The 14,709-nt window shown below is 44.9% G+C and overlaps 1 protein-coding gene across 2 annotated transcripts in view; it reads left to right on the forward strand.

The window, feature by feature from the left end:
- The first annotated feature begins 1,812 nt into the window (after positions 1–1,812).
- Positions 1,813–14,709, forward strand: part of LOC138746494 (ras-related protein Rab-26) — a 179,523-nt gene continuing 166,626 nt past the window's right edge. Inside the window, exons 1-2 of one of the 2 annotated variants that reach the window (XM_069904695.1) lie at positions 1,813–2,284; positions 9,267–9,377. In XM_069904695.1, the coding sequence (XP_069760796.1) occupies positions 2,093–2,284; positions 9,267–9,377 (303 nt within the window). In that variant the 5' untranslated portion in view covers positions 1,813–2,092. The remainder of the gene's footprint in view (positions 2,285–9,266; positions 9,378–14,709) is intronic. The other variant, XM_069904696.1, reaches the window with a different exon arrangement.

The following is a 14,709-nucleotide window of genomic DNA, read 5'->3' on the forward strand; positions in this document are numbered from 1 at the left end:
ACCTGGTGGTATGTGGCACCTGTACCTCCTTATGGCAGTAGCAAGAATGGAGCATGTCCTGGGTGGTGTGGATCCTTGATGATTGCTGGTGCTCTCTGACTGCAGTGTTCCCTGTCGATAGTGAGAAGAGTTTTGCCTGTGATGTACTGGGCTGTGTGCACTACAGGGATAGGTCATGATGCAGCCGGTCAGCACACTTTCCACTATACATCTGTACAGGTTTGCCAAGTTTTTCCATGTCATACCAAACCTCTGCAAACTTCTGTGGAAATAGAAGTGAGTGTGGGTCTAGGAAAGTTCCTCTGAGATAGTGACTCACAGGAATTTAAATTTGCTCACCCTCTCTATCTCTGATTCCCTCAATGATCACTGGATCACAGCTGTCTGCTTTTCCCTTCCTAAAGTCTTCAATCAGCTCCTTGATTTTGGTGACACTGAGTGCAAGGTTGTGGTTTGTGTACCATTCAACTAACTTTTTAATCTCCCTCCTGTACGACGACTCATTGCTCATTTTTATACAACCCAGTATCGGGTTATTGTCAGCAAATTTCTAGATGGCTTTGCTGTTGTACTGAGCTGGACAGTCATAGGTGTGGCTCTCTTTACTCTCTCAGGTGCTGACAAAAGGTCTTGGGGAATTATGTGGAAGAAACCGAGGAGTTTGCTCCAGCTCACTGGCTTACACTATTTCCTCAATCAATGTTGCAGACAGGATGTCCCAAATCAACCATAAAGAAAGGAATGCTAGAGCTTTTGTTCATAGGTTCAAGAGTGTCAAAGGTTATGAGGAGAAGGCAGGAGAATGGGATTGAGGAGAAAAATAATGAGCCATGATTCAAATGGTGGAACAGACTCAATGGGCTGAATGGCCCAATTCTTCTCCTACATTTTACAGTTAAATTCTTGGGGCTCTCATGCTAGAGTGCATTTCCTCGCTGCTGATGGCCAGTAAGGTTATTGCTTAACTTTAGCAATTTGGAAAAATCTCCCTTTCTGTTCCTGAGCAGGTTTAAAGGGCACTATATTTGTGGGGGGGGGGGGGGGCGGTGGTGTGACTGAATCATTGTTGAGATAAGGGAAGAAGTAGTGTTGGATCTTAAAAACATTCAAATTGCTAAGTCCCCGGGTCTGTATGTGATATAACCCAGGTTGTTGTGGGAAGGGAGGGAAGAGGTAGCTGGGCCTTTGAGTCCTTGAGTCTCTGAGTCCTGCTTGGCCACAGGGTAGGTGCTGGAGGATGGGAGAATGGCAAATGTGCTCCCCTTGCTTTTAAAAAAAAGGTGATAGGGAGAATCCTGGGAATTATAGGCAGCGAGTCTTGCATCAGTCCTGTGCAAACTATTAGAGAGGATTCTGGATTGATGAGAAGATAAGGTAAGATTTTTTTAACACAAAGTTGTGGGTGCCTGGAATGCCTTGTGTTAGGGGCTGAAACATTAGGAGTTTCTTTGACAGGCACATGGATGAACGAAAAGAGGTTACGAGGTAGGAGAGGTTTTTGATAGGAATATATAGGTCGTCATCGAGGGCCGAAGGGCCTGGACTGCGCTGCAATATTGTTCTTTGTGGTGAGCAAATTGGTCTCCATGTTTCCTCTCCGGGAACTTCAGGAACGGACTGCATTGCCCAGAAAGACATCGCGCCGTGATATTCGCGCAAGTGTTTCTTTCGTGGACCACGAGCGGCTCTCAGAGGGTTAATCTGCCCAAGGGGGTACGGGTGTTTCGTGAAGAGCGCGGCGCCCCGCCCGCTGCTCTGCTCCCATTGGCGCGGGAGCTGGCCGAGGCTTTGCTGATTTGCCGGCCGCTCTGTCCGTCAGGGCAGCGTGGGCTTGCCCGAGCCCGAAGCGGAGCGGGGCAGCGAGTGCAGGAAGCAGGAATCCGGGGCTGGCGGACAAGGGGCTGGCTGGCGAGATGTGCCTCCCTGTTTTGACCACCGGCATGATCCCTCCAGCCAGGTGAACGGGACAAGGGGCACAGAGGCTCGGCATTGCATTGTGCAAACTCCCAAACTGGGCTTATTAAAGGGCGGGCGCACCCACAGACACCCAAAAACTCCTATTGGGGGGAAAAGGCTGCAGAGCAGATCCGAAATGTCGAGGAAAAAGACACTCAGGAGCAAAAGTAGCACGGCTCCCAGCACCAGCTTGCCAGCAGGAAGAAGCAAAGAGCAGGGGAAGTCGGCGAAAAGCAACTCCGGGGACCAGGGTCCGATTAACGGGGTGACCCTATTAAACAGACCCACCTTGAGTAACAGCAGCGAGTTTTATGACATTGCATTTAAGGTTAGTTCTTGCCCGGGAGATTTGTGATCGTTCGCGCATTGATCAAAAAAGATTTATTGCATGCGTGCATGTGCTTGTATTGACACCGACGTCTTGTCAAAAGTCACCTGGGAAGGCTGACCCCAACTGAGGTTATTTACATCGAGCAAATAAATAGCCTTTGTGTCGCCAAGCGTCGCTTTATTTAAAAGAAATGAGTTGCTATTTTGACATGGAATGTACAACAGGGGCAGGCCATTGAGCTTAACTATTTGTGCTCCACATTATCATTATGTGATGCCCCACTTGGTGCGTATTTCTCGTGAGAACACTGGGACACGCATAATCGCACACATCCAATCGCCTGCTTCTTTTGACAGCCTGCAGTGCAGAAGAAGGGGGGGGGGGGGGTGGTGTTCATCTCGATCTGCCTGTGATATCTCTGCAAAAGTTGCCACTCTCCTCCCTTGTTCTTGCTGTGCGATCTTGCCATCCTGGTCGTTTTGTTGCCCCCTTCTTCCAATGTTTTGCGCGATTTCACCATTCGAACTAGCAGGGCATACATTATGTAGATGTGGACATCTGGACTGGGAGAGCCAGTGAGTGTAATACCAGATTCATGAGGGAGGGTTTACGGCCCCAAGTGTCTATTCAGTGGATGTTGAGTGATCCGGTGTGTTGCTCCAGACTCCTCTGTGTGAAGTGCGTGGTTGGACGAGCCATTGAGAATTGACCTATTGTTTCTTGGTTTGATTGCAGCCCTTGTTGAGGGTTGCAACCCTGGAGCGAGAGAGAGAGCGCATCTCATTTAATCACAGCCCATTTCAACTTGTGCAGAAAGGTTGGATAAACTGGGGTTGTATACGTTGGAATTTAGAAGGATGAGGGAGATATGATTGAGGTATATAAGATTATTAAGGGATTGGACACGATGGTTCCCGACGTTGGGGGCTAGAGGCCACAGTTTAAGGATACAGGGGAAGGCCCTTTAGGACAGAATTTTTTTGCTTGAGCGTTGTTGGTCTGTGCAGTGCTTTGCTGCAGAGGGTGGTAGAGGCGGGTTTTCTCTGGGTAAGTTCAAGAGGGAGTTGGATCATGTTCTTGTGGACAGGGAAATTGAGGGTTAGGGGAAAAGGCAGGGACAGGGTTCTGATAGTGGAAGATCAGCCATGATCTAAATAAATAGCAGGACTGGTTCGATGGGCCAAATGGCCTACTTTAGCACCTGTTGTCATTGAAGAATGAGAATAGCAGGTTCTAGTCATGTGTTTATGCCTCTTTTTACTAGCCTCTGAGTAGGATCCATTCTTGAAACCTCTCGGGGTTCAAAGCTAAGCAGTGAGAGCAATGTTTTCACGATCCTTTTGGGAAAAAAAGTCATTGTGGAGAGAGTTGTTACCTGAAGCCCTTGGGGCATTTTAGTTTGATGGGGCATTTGAGATTGGAGGGTTTGGTAGATGGAGTAAACTCACTTCTAAGATCCTTTTCTTGGACTACTGTGTGCAGTTTTGGTCACCAAACTACAAGAAAGATATCAGTAATATTGAAGGAGTGCAGAGAAGATGTACTAGGATGTTACTGGGACTTCAGGAACTGAGTTACAGAGAAAGATTAAAATAATTAGGTCTTTATTTCCAGGAGTGTAGAAGAATGAGGAGAGATTTGATAGAGGTATTTAAAGTTATAAGGGGTATAGATCAAGTCAATGCAAGTAGATTTCTCCACTGAAGTTGGGTCAGATACAAACTAGAAGACATGTGTTAAGAAAGGTGAACCATTTGCAGGAACATTAGGGGAGCTTCTTCACACAGAGTAATGGGAGTGTGGCACGAGCTGCCAGCTGAAGTGGTGAATACGGGCTCAATTTTAACTTTTAAGAAACATTTGGACAGGTACATGGATGGGAGGGGTGTGGAGGGCCATGGATGGTGCAGGCAGTGGGACTAGTCAGAATAATAGTCTGCCATTGCCTGTTTTCTGTGCTGTAATGTTCTAAGGAAGAGCAGAATCAAAGCTGGTTCACTCATTTGCTGGGGATCACCAAGGAGCAATAAATACTTTCAGGAGGCAGGAAGCAGATGAGTCCCTTACAGGAAGAATGAGACTTCACTCCTGTGGGATTGACCTCCACTTTCACTTGTCAGAGCCCCACCTCTCTCACTGACTATTTTAACCCCCTCATGTGTCCAGATAATGCTGGAGGTGAATCCACAGACACTCAGTGACTCTCTTTCTCTCTGACTTCACGGGGCACCGGGGACACTAATGGTGAGTCTGTCTGCTTTACTGTAAGTGCAAGGCAATATCATGTAATTTTACATGTTCTGTACAATTACATGACAATAAAGGAATCTTGAATATTTTTTTACTCATCTCCAATGGACTTCGTGTGCATGCCCATAAAGGAACCTTGGCATCTACCCATTCCCGACATGGTGGTTCACCATCTGATGAAGAGCGATTGAGTAGCCCAGGACTGTACTCCTTGGAGTTTAGAAAGATGAGTAGGTGAGGTTATTATAGAAATAAACAATATTATTAGCAGGATTAGAAGCAGGGAGGTTGTTTCCACTGGCAGCTGAGACTCAGTTTAGAGAACATAGCCTCAAGATGAAGGGGAGTTGATTCAAGGTGCAAGGAACGGCTTCTCCCAGAGATCAAGGAATCTGTGGAATTCTCTGCTCATGGGAGCAATTGAGAGGCTGCCTCATAAAATCTTAAGAGACAGATTTTTGAAGAATAAAGATGCTAAGGGTTATGGGCCACAGCGGGATCCTCGACCAGATCGGCCACCATTAGATTGAATGGCAGAGCAGCCTCAACGGACTAAATGGCCAACTCCTGCTCCTGTTTCTTGCATTCTTATGTTGACTAGGGCATGTAATATTACATGATTGATACTATTACATGGCAATAAAGGAGGCCAGTCATTTAAGCCATCATCTCGGGTCGAGGGGTCACTTCAAGGGTAACATCATCTCTTCCACAAGTTCAAATCTAGTGTAAAGGCAGCAGTGGGGTGTTTTAAATAGTTTGCTGTTGACTTCTACTGATTCACAGGTTGTTTTACATATGTCGTTGTGCAAATTTGTTTTGTCATGCCAGGGGTGATTTTTTTTTTATTCTTTCAATTCCTTCCTTGTACTGACAAGTGGCAGTTTTCTCATTGGTCGTTGCCTGGTTCTCTCTGAAAATGTTGACTGGGTCCATGAGATCAATGCCACGGTGCATAACGAGATACAACAATGACTGGCGGTGTTGTGTGGCTCAAGATCTATAGACATTGCCAGAGCTTGGGATTTCCACAGATTGGAGGGGTGTTGATGGGGAGGAATGCACATCACGTCTGGAGATGAGAGATACTCACGTGAGAATAAAAATGGACCTTTCATTTCCTTTACCTGCTTTGCTTTTCAATAAAATAAAATTTCTCACCTTGGCATTTATCCCGCATCCCTCAATTCCATCACACATCGAGTGGTGGAAGTGTGGAACGATCTGCCAGCTAAAGCGGTGAATGTGGGCTCAATTTTAATTTTTAAGAATTTAGACAGGTACTTGGGTTCGAGGGGTATGAAGGGCTGCAGGTCAGTGGGACTGAGCAGAATAGTAGTTAGGCATGGACTAGAAGGGCCTGGTTCTGTGCTGTATTGTTCTATGGTTATACTCACTGAAAATATCAATTCTTTTTAATATTCTCAGTGTGGTGAGCTCCCACAACTCTCTTGGGTTACAAGTTGTTTATATTCACCATCTGGTTGTTGAAATTTCTTCTTAATCGCTAACCTATGTGGATAAGAAGGATAAGACCAGATGGATTTAGCTCAGAATGTCAACTTGGTCAGCATGGGTGAGTTGGGCCAAAGGGCCTTCCCTAGCTGTATGACTCGACAACTCTGACTCCAAAATGGCTGAGCCATCATTTTGAGACTGGCCCATGGTTCTGGACCCTCAGATCCTTTCCTGCATCTTCTGCTCAAAATTCTCCTGGGGCCAATGGGAAGACAAGAAATATCACTGTTGATTTTGTTTTATTGTTGTAGGGTTCTGGTGGGTTTAACAGACTACGGGCAGCAAGAGTTGTAGAGATAGGTGGCATCGACCAGGCAGTTAGAGAGAATGAGCTGTAATCAATCCTGTTGGTCACAGTTTAGCACCTTGCTTCATTCAAGTGTAATCTTTTTCAGATCCTTGTCTTTCTGATTTTACAAGTTTCCCTTGACTGGTTTATTTAATGGTGAAACTCCAGTATAAAACTACTGGATTCCTTCCCAGACGGAGAGTATTTCTTTCAGGGGAGCATGGGGTGTAGTCTCAAGATTCGAGAGAGTAAGTTTAAAATGGCAATGAGGAGGAATTGCTTCTCCCAGAGTGGTGAATTTGTGGATTCTCTATGCAAGGAACTGGTAGAGGCTGGCGGCCTCCTTGAATGTGTTTCAGATCAGTCAGGATATTGTGGAATGGAGGAGCAGGCTCGACAGGCCAGATTGCTAACTGCTGCTCCTATTTCTTATGCTCTTGTACGGCAGCCCCTTAAAGAACCTCTTGACAGAGTGAGAACGCTAAACGACCAAAGGAACTGCTCACACTAATCCAAGAATCTCATTTTTTTTAATTAAAATTTTTTTTGTATAGATATACTTGTCCTGCGTATGTGTTATTTGTCTGTATGCGTGATATGTCTGGTTGTGTGTCTGCGTGTTTTTGCACCAAGGACTGGAAATGCTGTTTGGATGGGTTGTACTCATTCAATCACATGGACAATAAGCTTGACTTGAACAAGAAAATCTGCAGGTGCTGGGGTCTGGTGCGTCACACAAAAGGTGCTACCGAAGCTCAGCAGGTCACGCAGCATCCGAAGGAAGTAAAAGGCAGTCGATGTTTTGGGCCTGAGCCCTTCGTCAGGAACGTGGAAGGCGCCGGAATTAAAAAGGTGGGGGGAGGAAGGGAAAGGAGGGCAGGCTGACATGGAAGAGATGGAGGGAGGGTTGGAAGAGGAAGATTGTCGAAAATCAGACAGGTGCCGAAATAAAAAGGTGGGAAGAGGTCATTTGCCAGTCTGTGCAGAATAGACAAGAGTCTGGCGAGTTTGCTGGCAGTGTATCCAGTCATTCCCAACCCACTGGGCCCTGACAGAGAGTGAGAGCTCTGCCCAGTCTGTCATATTTATCAGGGTTCTAGGTCCCAGTGGCTCGAGGTGGTGTTCCAACTGAGATTGTAAGCCTGTTGCTCCCTTTCTATTTAACGATATTTGCATTTACTACTTGTGGTCATACTGTAGCAGTTTATTTCAATAAACCTATTGTAACCCATCCTGCACGATTCCTATTCCCCTAATATCAATATTTTCTTTCTGCCCCCCTCCCCGGCCCCCTGCTGAAGCTTTCTCTGTTATACAACTGCTCATTCTCCCAAGAAGCAAAATCGTGCAGGTTGAAATAAGCTAGAAAATGTTGGAAATACTCAGCACCTGTGGAGAGAGAGGGGCAGGGTTAACGTTTTGGGGTTCAATTTGGATATTGGCAGATGCGAAGAATTGGACCAATGCCCAAAATTGCCTGAGGAAGTGCTGGGGCCTGAACTGTCTAATTGCTCTCTGTGGAATGCTTCCTGACCTGATGAATTTCTTCAGCACTTTTGTGGATACTTTCGGGTGGAAGATGTCATCAGAGCTGGCAGCTCTTCTTTTGATGGTTTACTAACGGGTAAAGATTTGCAGGAGGGTACACCAAAGGAAGCTGTAGAAGTGGCTACAATTATTCCATTCAAGAGGCGTTAGACTACATCTATTGCTAGGACAGGTTTACAAGGATATGGACCAAATAGGATAACCCCAGAATGTCAACTTGGTAGAGAGGTTTGGTATGACAGCAGAAATCCTGGCAAATTTCTGCAGAGTGTAGTGGAAAGTGTGCTGACTGGCTACATCAGGGCCTGGTATGGGGTCACCATTATCCCTGAGTGTAAAGCCCCCCAAAAGGTATTGGACACAGCCCAGGACATCACGGGTAAAACCCTCCCCACTATTGAGAACATCTAAAGGGAATCCTGCCGTTGGAGAGCAGCAGCATTCATCAAAGACCCACACTTCTCTGTTCTCACTGGTGCCATCAGGAAAGAGGTGTTGGTGCCACAAGACTCACACCACCAGGTTCAGGAACAGCTGCTACCCCTCCACCATCAGACTCCTCAACGACAAACTCAATCAGGGACTTGTGCACTTTATTGATTTTCTCTTTTATTCTCTCTGTATTGCACAGTCAGTTTGTTTACATTTGTTGTCTGTTTATATTTCTTTTATTTGTTCACATCTTTATGCTGTGTACAGTTTTTTTTGCACTAAATTTTTTTGTGATAATTCATCCGCGCCCATAGGATAAAGAATCTCAGAGTTGCATGTGATGTCATGTAGGTTATTTGTCAATAAATCTGAAATGGTTTTGTTGGGTGGAAGGGCTAGCTCTGTGCTTTAGGACTTCGTACATGGTTATGGGTGGGTTCAGTTTTTGAAATTCCTTTGTACACCACAGGACTTGGATGACTTATTTCCAAGCCATGGAAGAGAGTACACCAAGGAAGTCGTTCCCCACAGAATACAATGCTGTTCAATATCCAAATGCACAGTGTTTCTCAGCAGGGCGTCAGGAGGCTGAGGTCTTCTGCAGCTCCGCTCAGACCATGACAAGACAAAAATGGGAGACCACTTCTGCTGCTTCCTGCCTGAATGAAGGAGTTTGGTGAAATAGGTTAACGTGGAGCAAAGGCAGGCCACTCTGCTGTACATTCTGTGGTAAGCGAGGCAGTGGCATCTTGCATTTGTTTTATGCTTTGCACAGTTTAAAAATAAAAATTGCCAAACTGCTTGGGCTATTATTAATCTAAGGATTTAAGGCTGCGACTTCCAGAATGGGACCAGCTTCGGGCTTGTGGCAGAAGTGTGCGGGAATGGGTAGCAGCAGTTCCCAATAACTTGCGGCAGTAACCACCTTTTATTGTGTTCCAGGTCATGTTAGTCGGAGACTCCGGAGTCGGGAAAACTTGTTTACTGGTGCGCTTTAAGGATGGAGCTTTCTTAGCAGGAAGTTTTATTTCTACAGTGGGAATTGACTTCAGGGTGAGGCATGCAAATGTTTTGTATTTCCTTGTGTTTAAACATGCTGCTGGCATTGGATATGGAAGCGGGGGGGGGGGAGTGGCGTCCTCATGCCTTGTTGTCCCTATGCTCCCACTGACAAAGCACATCAATATTTGTGCTGGTATTTGCATTTCATTAATATTATTGCTTGTTATTTATTTGTACCGCTGCTTGTAGAACCTGTTTTGTTAAAGGCTCTCTTGTCATCCACTGATTTTATGTGCATTGCCTCCATGAGAAATATCAAATCAAAAATATGTGCGTAAACTCCCACAGTTTGCATCACCTTTGGAGAAAACCAGCGAGGAATTTGACAGAAGACTAAAGATGCTGGAAAACCGAGCAACTCTCAAAATGCTGGAGGAAATCGATGGTCAATAGTGGATGCTGCCTGACCCCTCTGAGTTTCCTCCGGCACCTTGAGTGTTGCTGAAGCCTAGCAGTAGGCTCTACTGTTGCTGAGAAGCCGAGCCCATGTTGGAGGGGAACCTGGGTTTGATCCCTTGCTGTGCTTGGGGGAGCTCGTTGTTGCTCGAACCAGAACAGGAACGAGCCAAAGGTATTGTCCATTACAGATGATGGACACTGCCTCTTGGGACTTGGAGGCTGGCGATTCTCTGTGGCAGGGCTTCCCCAGATGAACCATACATTCTTGTGGGATGGGGTGGGGGGGTGTCTGCAGGTTGCTATGTTTGAGGGATGAAGTGCCATTGGAACCAAAAGATTGCTTGAGAGTACTCTTCAGCAAAAGCAGTGTGTGCAAATCAGACAAATCCTTGCCCGCTGATCACACCCTATAATGTATTGCAGTTAATGTGACGGTTTTGAAATGCTCTCAATTATTTTGGAACCAATGCAGCAATTTGTGCACACCACATCAATACCGTAACAGGCCCAGAGGACCTGAAAACCCAGCAGCAATAGAAATCTCCAAAACCAACAAAATTCACTTTTAATTTTCTTTAAACATAAAAACAGGATCAAACTTTAACTTATTACTATTAACTTAACCCCCTTCTAAATTTCACCAAGGTCTCCTGCTTAAAGGTAATTGGTTACTGCTCAGGAAGGTTCTTGTTGGTTTCAGAGAGAATTGCTTGTTGGACACACACAAATTGATTTACTCCGATCAGCCACTTCGGTGTCTTGCCAAAGAAACTTTCCCCATCATAGGTTTTCCAAATGATAACCTCTTCTTTCAGGTCACCACCGGGTTCCTCTTGTTTCCCTTATTTCAGGTGAAACACTCAAGCCAGCCATTTCCTCTTGTAAGGACTACAAAGGTTTCATCAGGCTGAACTCATAACGCGTCTTCAAAATGGGGTTTTTCAACAGCTTCCAAAAACCACACCAGAAGTCAGTATTTTCTCACTCTCTCACTCTTAGAGAAAGCCTATTTGGTCTTTACTCTCTCTGCTTGCAGAACCACATGACCTTCTTGCAGGGTTCCAGACCCAGTCTTTGAAAGATTTTATCAGCTTCTGAGCGTGGACTGTTTCATTTGCACCTGCTTTTGAAATTCTTTAGCAAAGCAGTCTTTTTATCTTTGCAAAGGTATTGGTGCCTGAGTGTCCAACTTGTGCAAATCTCTTGCATCTTAAATGAAATCTGTTTTGTGAAGTATTTGTTTGTTTGTGACCTACACTAAACCCCCACAATCTGTCTCCTTTATAAACCTATTTGTATAAAATATAAAATATAATAAACCGTCACAAGATGCTTGAGCAGTCAGCCTCTGAATGAAGTGTGAATATTAGCCAGGATATCAGGCAGCACGTTTAGTTTTGTGATTAATGCAGCACCATTACAGTGCCAAGGACCTTGGGTTCGAATCCACCACTGTGTTTAAGGAGTTTGTATGTTAGAACCATAGAACATTACAGCACAGAAATTGACCTCTTCAACCCTTCTAGTCTGTGCTGAACCAGTTTTCTGCCTAGTCTCACTGACCTGCACCCAGTCCATAGCTCTCCATGCCTCTGTCATCCAGGTACCTGTCCAAATTCCCCTTAAATGTTAAAATTGAGCCCACATTCACCACTTAGCTGGCAGCTCATTCCACACTCCCACCACTCTCTGTGGGAAGAAGTTTCTCCTCATGTTCTCCCTAAACCTTTCCCCTTTTTCCCTCAACTTGTGCCCTCACCTAACCTCAATGGAAAAAGTCTGCCTACATTTACTGTGTTCATCCCCATCATAATGTTCTCCCCGTGACTACGTGGGTTTCCTCCAGGTGCTCTGGGCTTCTTCCATGTTCGAAAGGCAGATGCTAATTGGTCACATGGGAGTATTTGGGGGGAAATCGCAGATGCACCTTGGAATGGTGGGGAAATGAAGTTCGATGAGGAGAGGGGATGGAATTAATCAGGAGCTGAGTGGTCCACTCCTTTTTTTTCTGCTCCTATTTTACTAATGTGCTAAATGAAAATAGTTGTTGTTAGTACTGCCTTTATGGATGCTTTCTAAGCGTCTGTTCCAGCAGGTTTTGGGCATTCGAGCATCAATTCTTGTGCGAAGTTGAGTCGTGGATTTATTTGCATATGAAATAGCCAAATATTTATCTTGTAGAACAGATGTGCTGTCTGATTATCTATTTGAATACATTGGATGACAAATTCATTAAATGAAGGATGGGATAATTAAATTAATTGAAAGCTTTTTTTTAAGAAGTTCTAAAGTTTGGCAATGTAGAATAAAGATTAAAATCCCTTGAGTTGAACTTGAATCTCTTGATCGTTCGTCTCCAGTTCTCATTTATTATTCTTGCATTGTTACTGTAATGCTATCATCTCCTGTTCGCTGTTCATTAACTTCCATTTTCCATGCTACTTGCTGATTTTTAAACCTTAAACTTGGTGTTGATCGCATTTACGTGATATTTTAAGGCAGTGGAATGTCTAAGCTTGGAGGTGTGGTGGATAGAGTGGATGGTTACAACAGGATATAGACAGGATGCAGAGTTGGGTGGAGAAATGGCAGATGGAGTTCAATCCGGAAAAGTGTGAAGTGATGCACTTTGGAAGGTCGAACTTCAAGACTGAGTATGTGTTAACAACAGTGTGGAAGAACAGAGGGACACACAAATTTATAAATGTGTGTGTATTAACCTATACTAAGACAATAACAGCCAAAATGGGGTTTTTTTTAAGAGGGGTGTGATGTGAATTCCTATTCGGGTTCAGTAAAATGCAGTTGTTCATTCTGCTTTCACTTCACTTTATTTTTGGAAGGATTATAAATTTGGAGAAATAGCTATGGCCTTTTGCTAAATTAGATTAATTATCGAGGAGACCAGTCCTTTGATTTAATCCAGAGTTATTACTGAGAGTGATTGGACTGCCAGCCAGCAGCAGTGATTTCCAATCTGCTCAGATGACTGGGGGGGATAAAGTAAAATTGCATCGCTCGTGGACTGATCTCCACACTCCAGCCTCCAAGTACAGTACAAGTCCGAACATTTGTCAGGCTCAGGATTTACTGGTGCTGGGCTGGAGATTTTCTGTTTTTATTTAAAAAAAAACACATGGAAATGTGGGGGAACTCAGCCAGTCTCGCAGTGACCATTGGAGGTGCAGATATATTAGCAATGTTTCGGGCCTGAGCCCTTCTTTGAGATTTTCTGACGTGGATGTGAGAGATAGGTGTTTACACGGGTGATGGTCGATGTCTGGATCTTGCTGTCAAACAGCAATCTCGATGTTTAGAAGGAATTTAGACATTTAAGCAAGCACGATGGAGGTGGTTTGGGTCCCAATGTGGGAAAATAGGTCCTCATGGATGTGGAAGATTGAAGTGCAGAACAAATTTAACTTTTTTTTGGTACTACGTTACTTAGGAGGTGGGTCCTTGGTGTGGTGAAGAGGAGCATTGGACGTGAGGCCCCCAGTGAGGGGAGGAGGAGCATGGGGGATGGGGCCTCCCGGAGAGGTAGAGGAGCATAGGAGGTGGAGTCTTGATGAGGTGAAGAGGAGCATGGGAGGTGAAGCTTCCCCCCCCCCCCCCCGCCAAGGTGACGAGGAGGAGGATCATGGGAGGTGGGACCCCTGGTGAGGTGAAGAGGAGTATGGGAGGTGAAGCTTCCCCCCCCCCCTGCCAAGGTGACGAGGAGGAGGATCATGGGAGGTGGGACCCCTGGTGAGGTGAAGAGCAGAGTGGAAAAGTTCTAGATTTTCGGCACCTTTAGTCACAGACTGTCAGACTGACAAATCCATCTTGTATCGAATCACAGCCATTTATTGCTCATCTCACATTCCCATTTGTTCCTTTTCAGCAGGAGTACTTGATTGTCTCTGCATCCCAGGCAGAATACTTCCCTCATCCACCTCCAACAGTAACTTACCCTGCCAGTTTATAAAGTGTAAAGTTTCTGCCTAATTTCCCTTCCACAGTCTCAATTCTTTAGCTGCAGTATCAACTCTTATCTAACCAGCTCTTCATGTCATGAACATTTTAAGCCTTGCTTGACAGCTCTGTTCACTTTCAGTCGCATTCTTCATCTTTCTTGTTTAACCATGCCTTCAACCTCTCGGTCCCACTCTCTGTCTCTGTGTAATTTCTTCCAGCCCTCCAATCCCGCCAGATCCCTGCACTTCAATTCCAGCCGGTGATTTTACACTTCAAGCTATATCCAATGACCCAGGCCACACTCTGAACTTCAGTCCACAACCTCTCCACCTTGCTCTCTTCCCTCCGGCTCCATCTTAAACTCTTCCTTTCACCTCCCCTCACACCTCCCAATGTGAGCCTGCATCAGATGTTTCCATTAACTCTCCTGGACACATTTCACTAATTGATTTGATTTTAATTCGTTTACTATTATAAATTGCTTTCCAAGTACCTGTTCAGCTGCACAAACATGTACGCTGCACAATGTGTATGACAATAAATTCATTATCATAAAGGCACCATGCAAAGATTGTACAAGATATTGCAGGTTAAAATGTTCCAAATTTTTGATTTTTGTTTGCTGACGGATATTTTGGGCTTGTATGACAGCAGCTGAATGAGTATTTTTGATTTATATTTTTTTAAAAAGCTTTGGCATCAAGACTCATTTTCCATAGAGTGCAAAAATAACATCAGCACACACAAATAGTCAGGCATGCAGACAGTATTATGCTTTAGTTCCCTTTTATTATTAGGTGCAAATCTTCTTCCCAGTTTTTCTTTTCTCATAAAATATCCTGCCATGCTAAACTCCCAATCTGCATAAGCTTGCAACACCTGCATGGTGCGTGTTGGATCAGACCGATTTCTGTTGATGCTTTTAACTTGTCTGCCTTGGTGTGATGCTGCATGAATTTAGATGAAC

Source organism: Narcine bancroftii, chromosome 12, assembly GCF_036971445.1.
Source record: "Narcine bancroftii isolate sNarBan1 chromosome 12, sNarBan1.hap1, whole genome shotgun sequence".
Lineage (NCBI taxonomy): Eukaryota > Metazoa > Chordata > Chondrichthyes > Torpediniformes > Narcinidae > Narcine > Narcine bancroftii.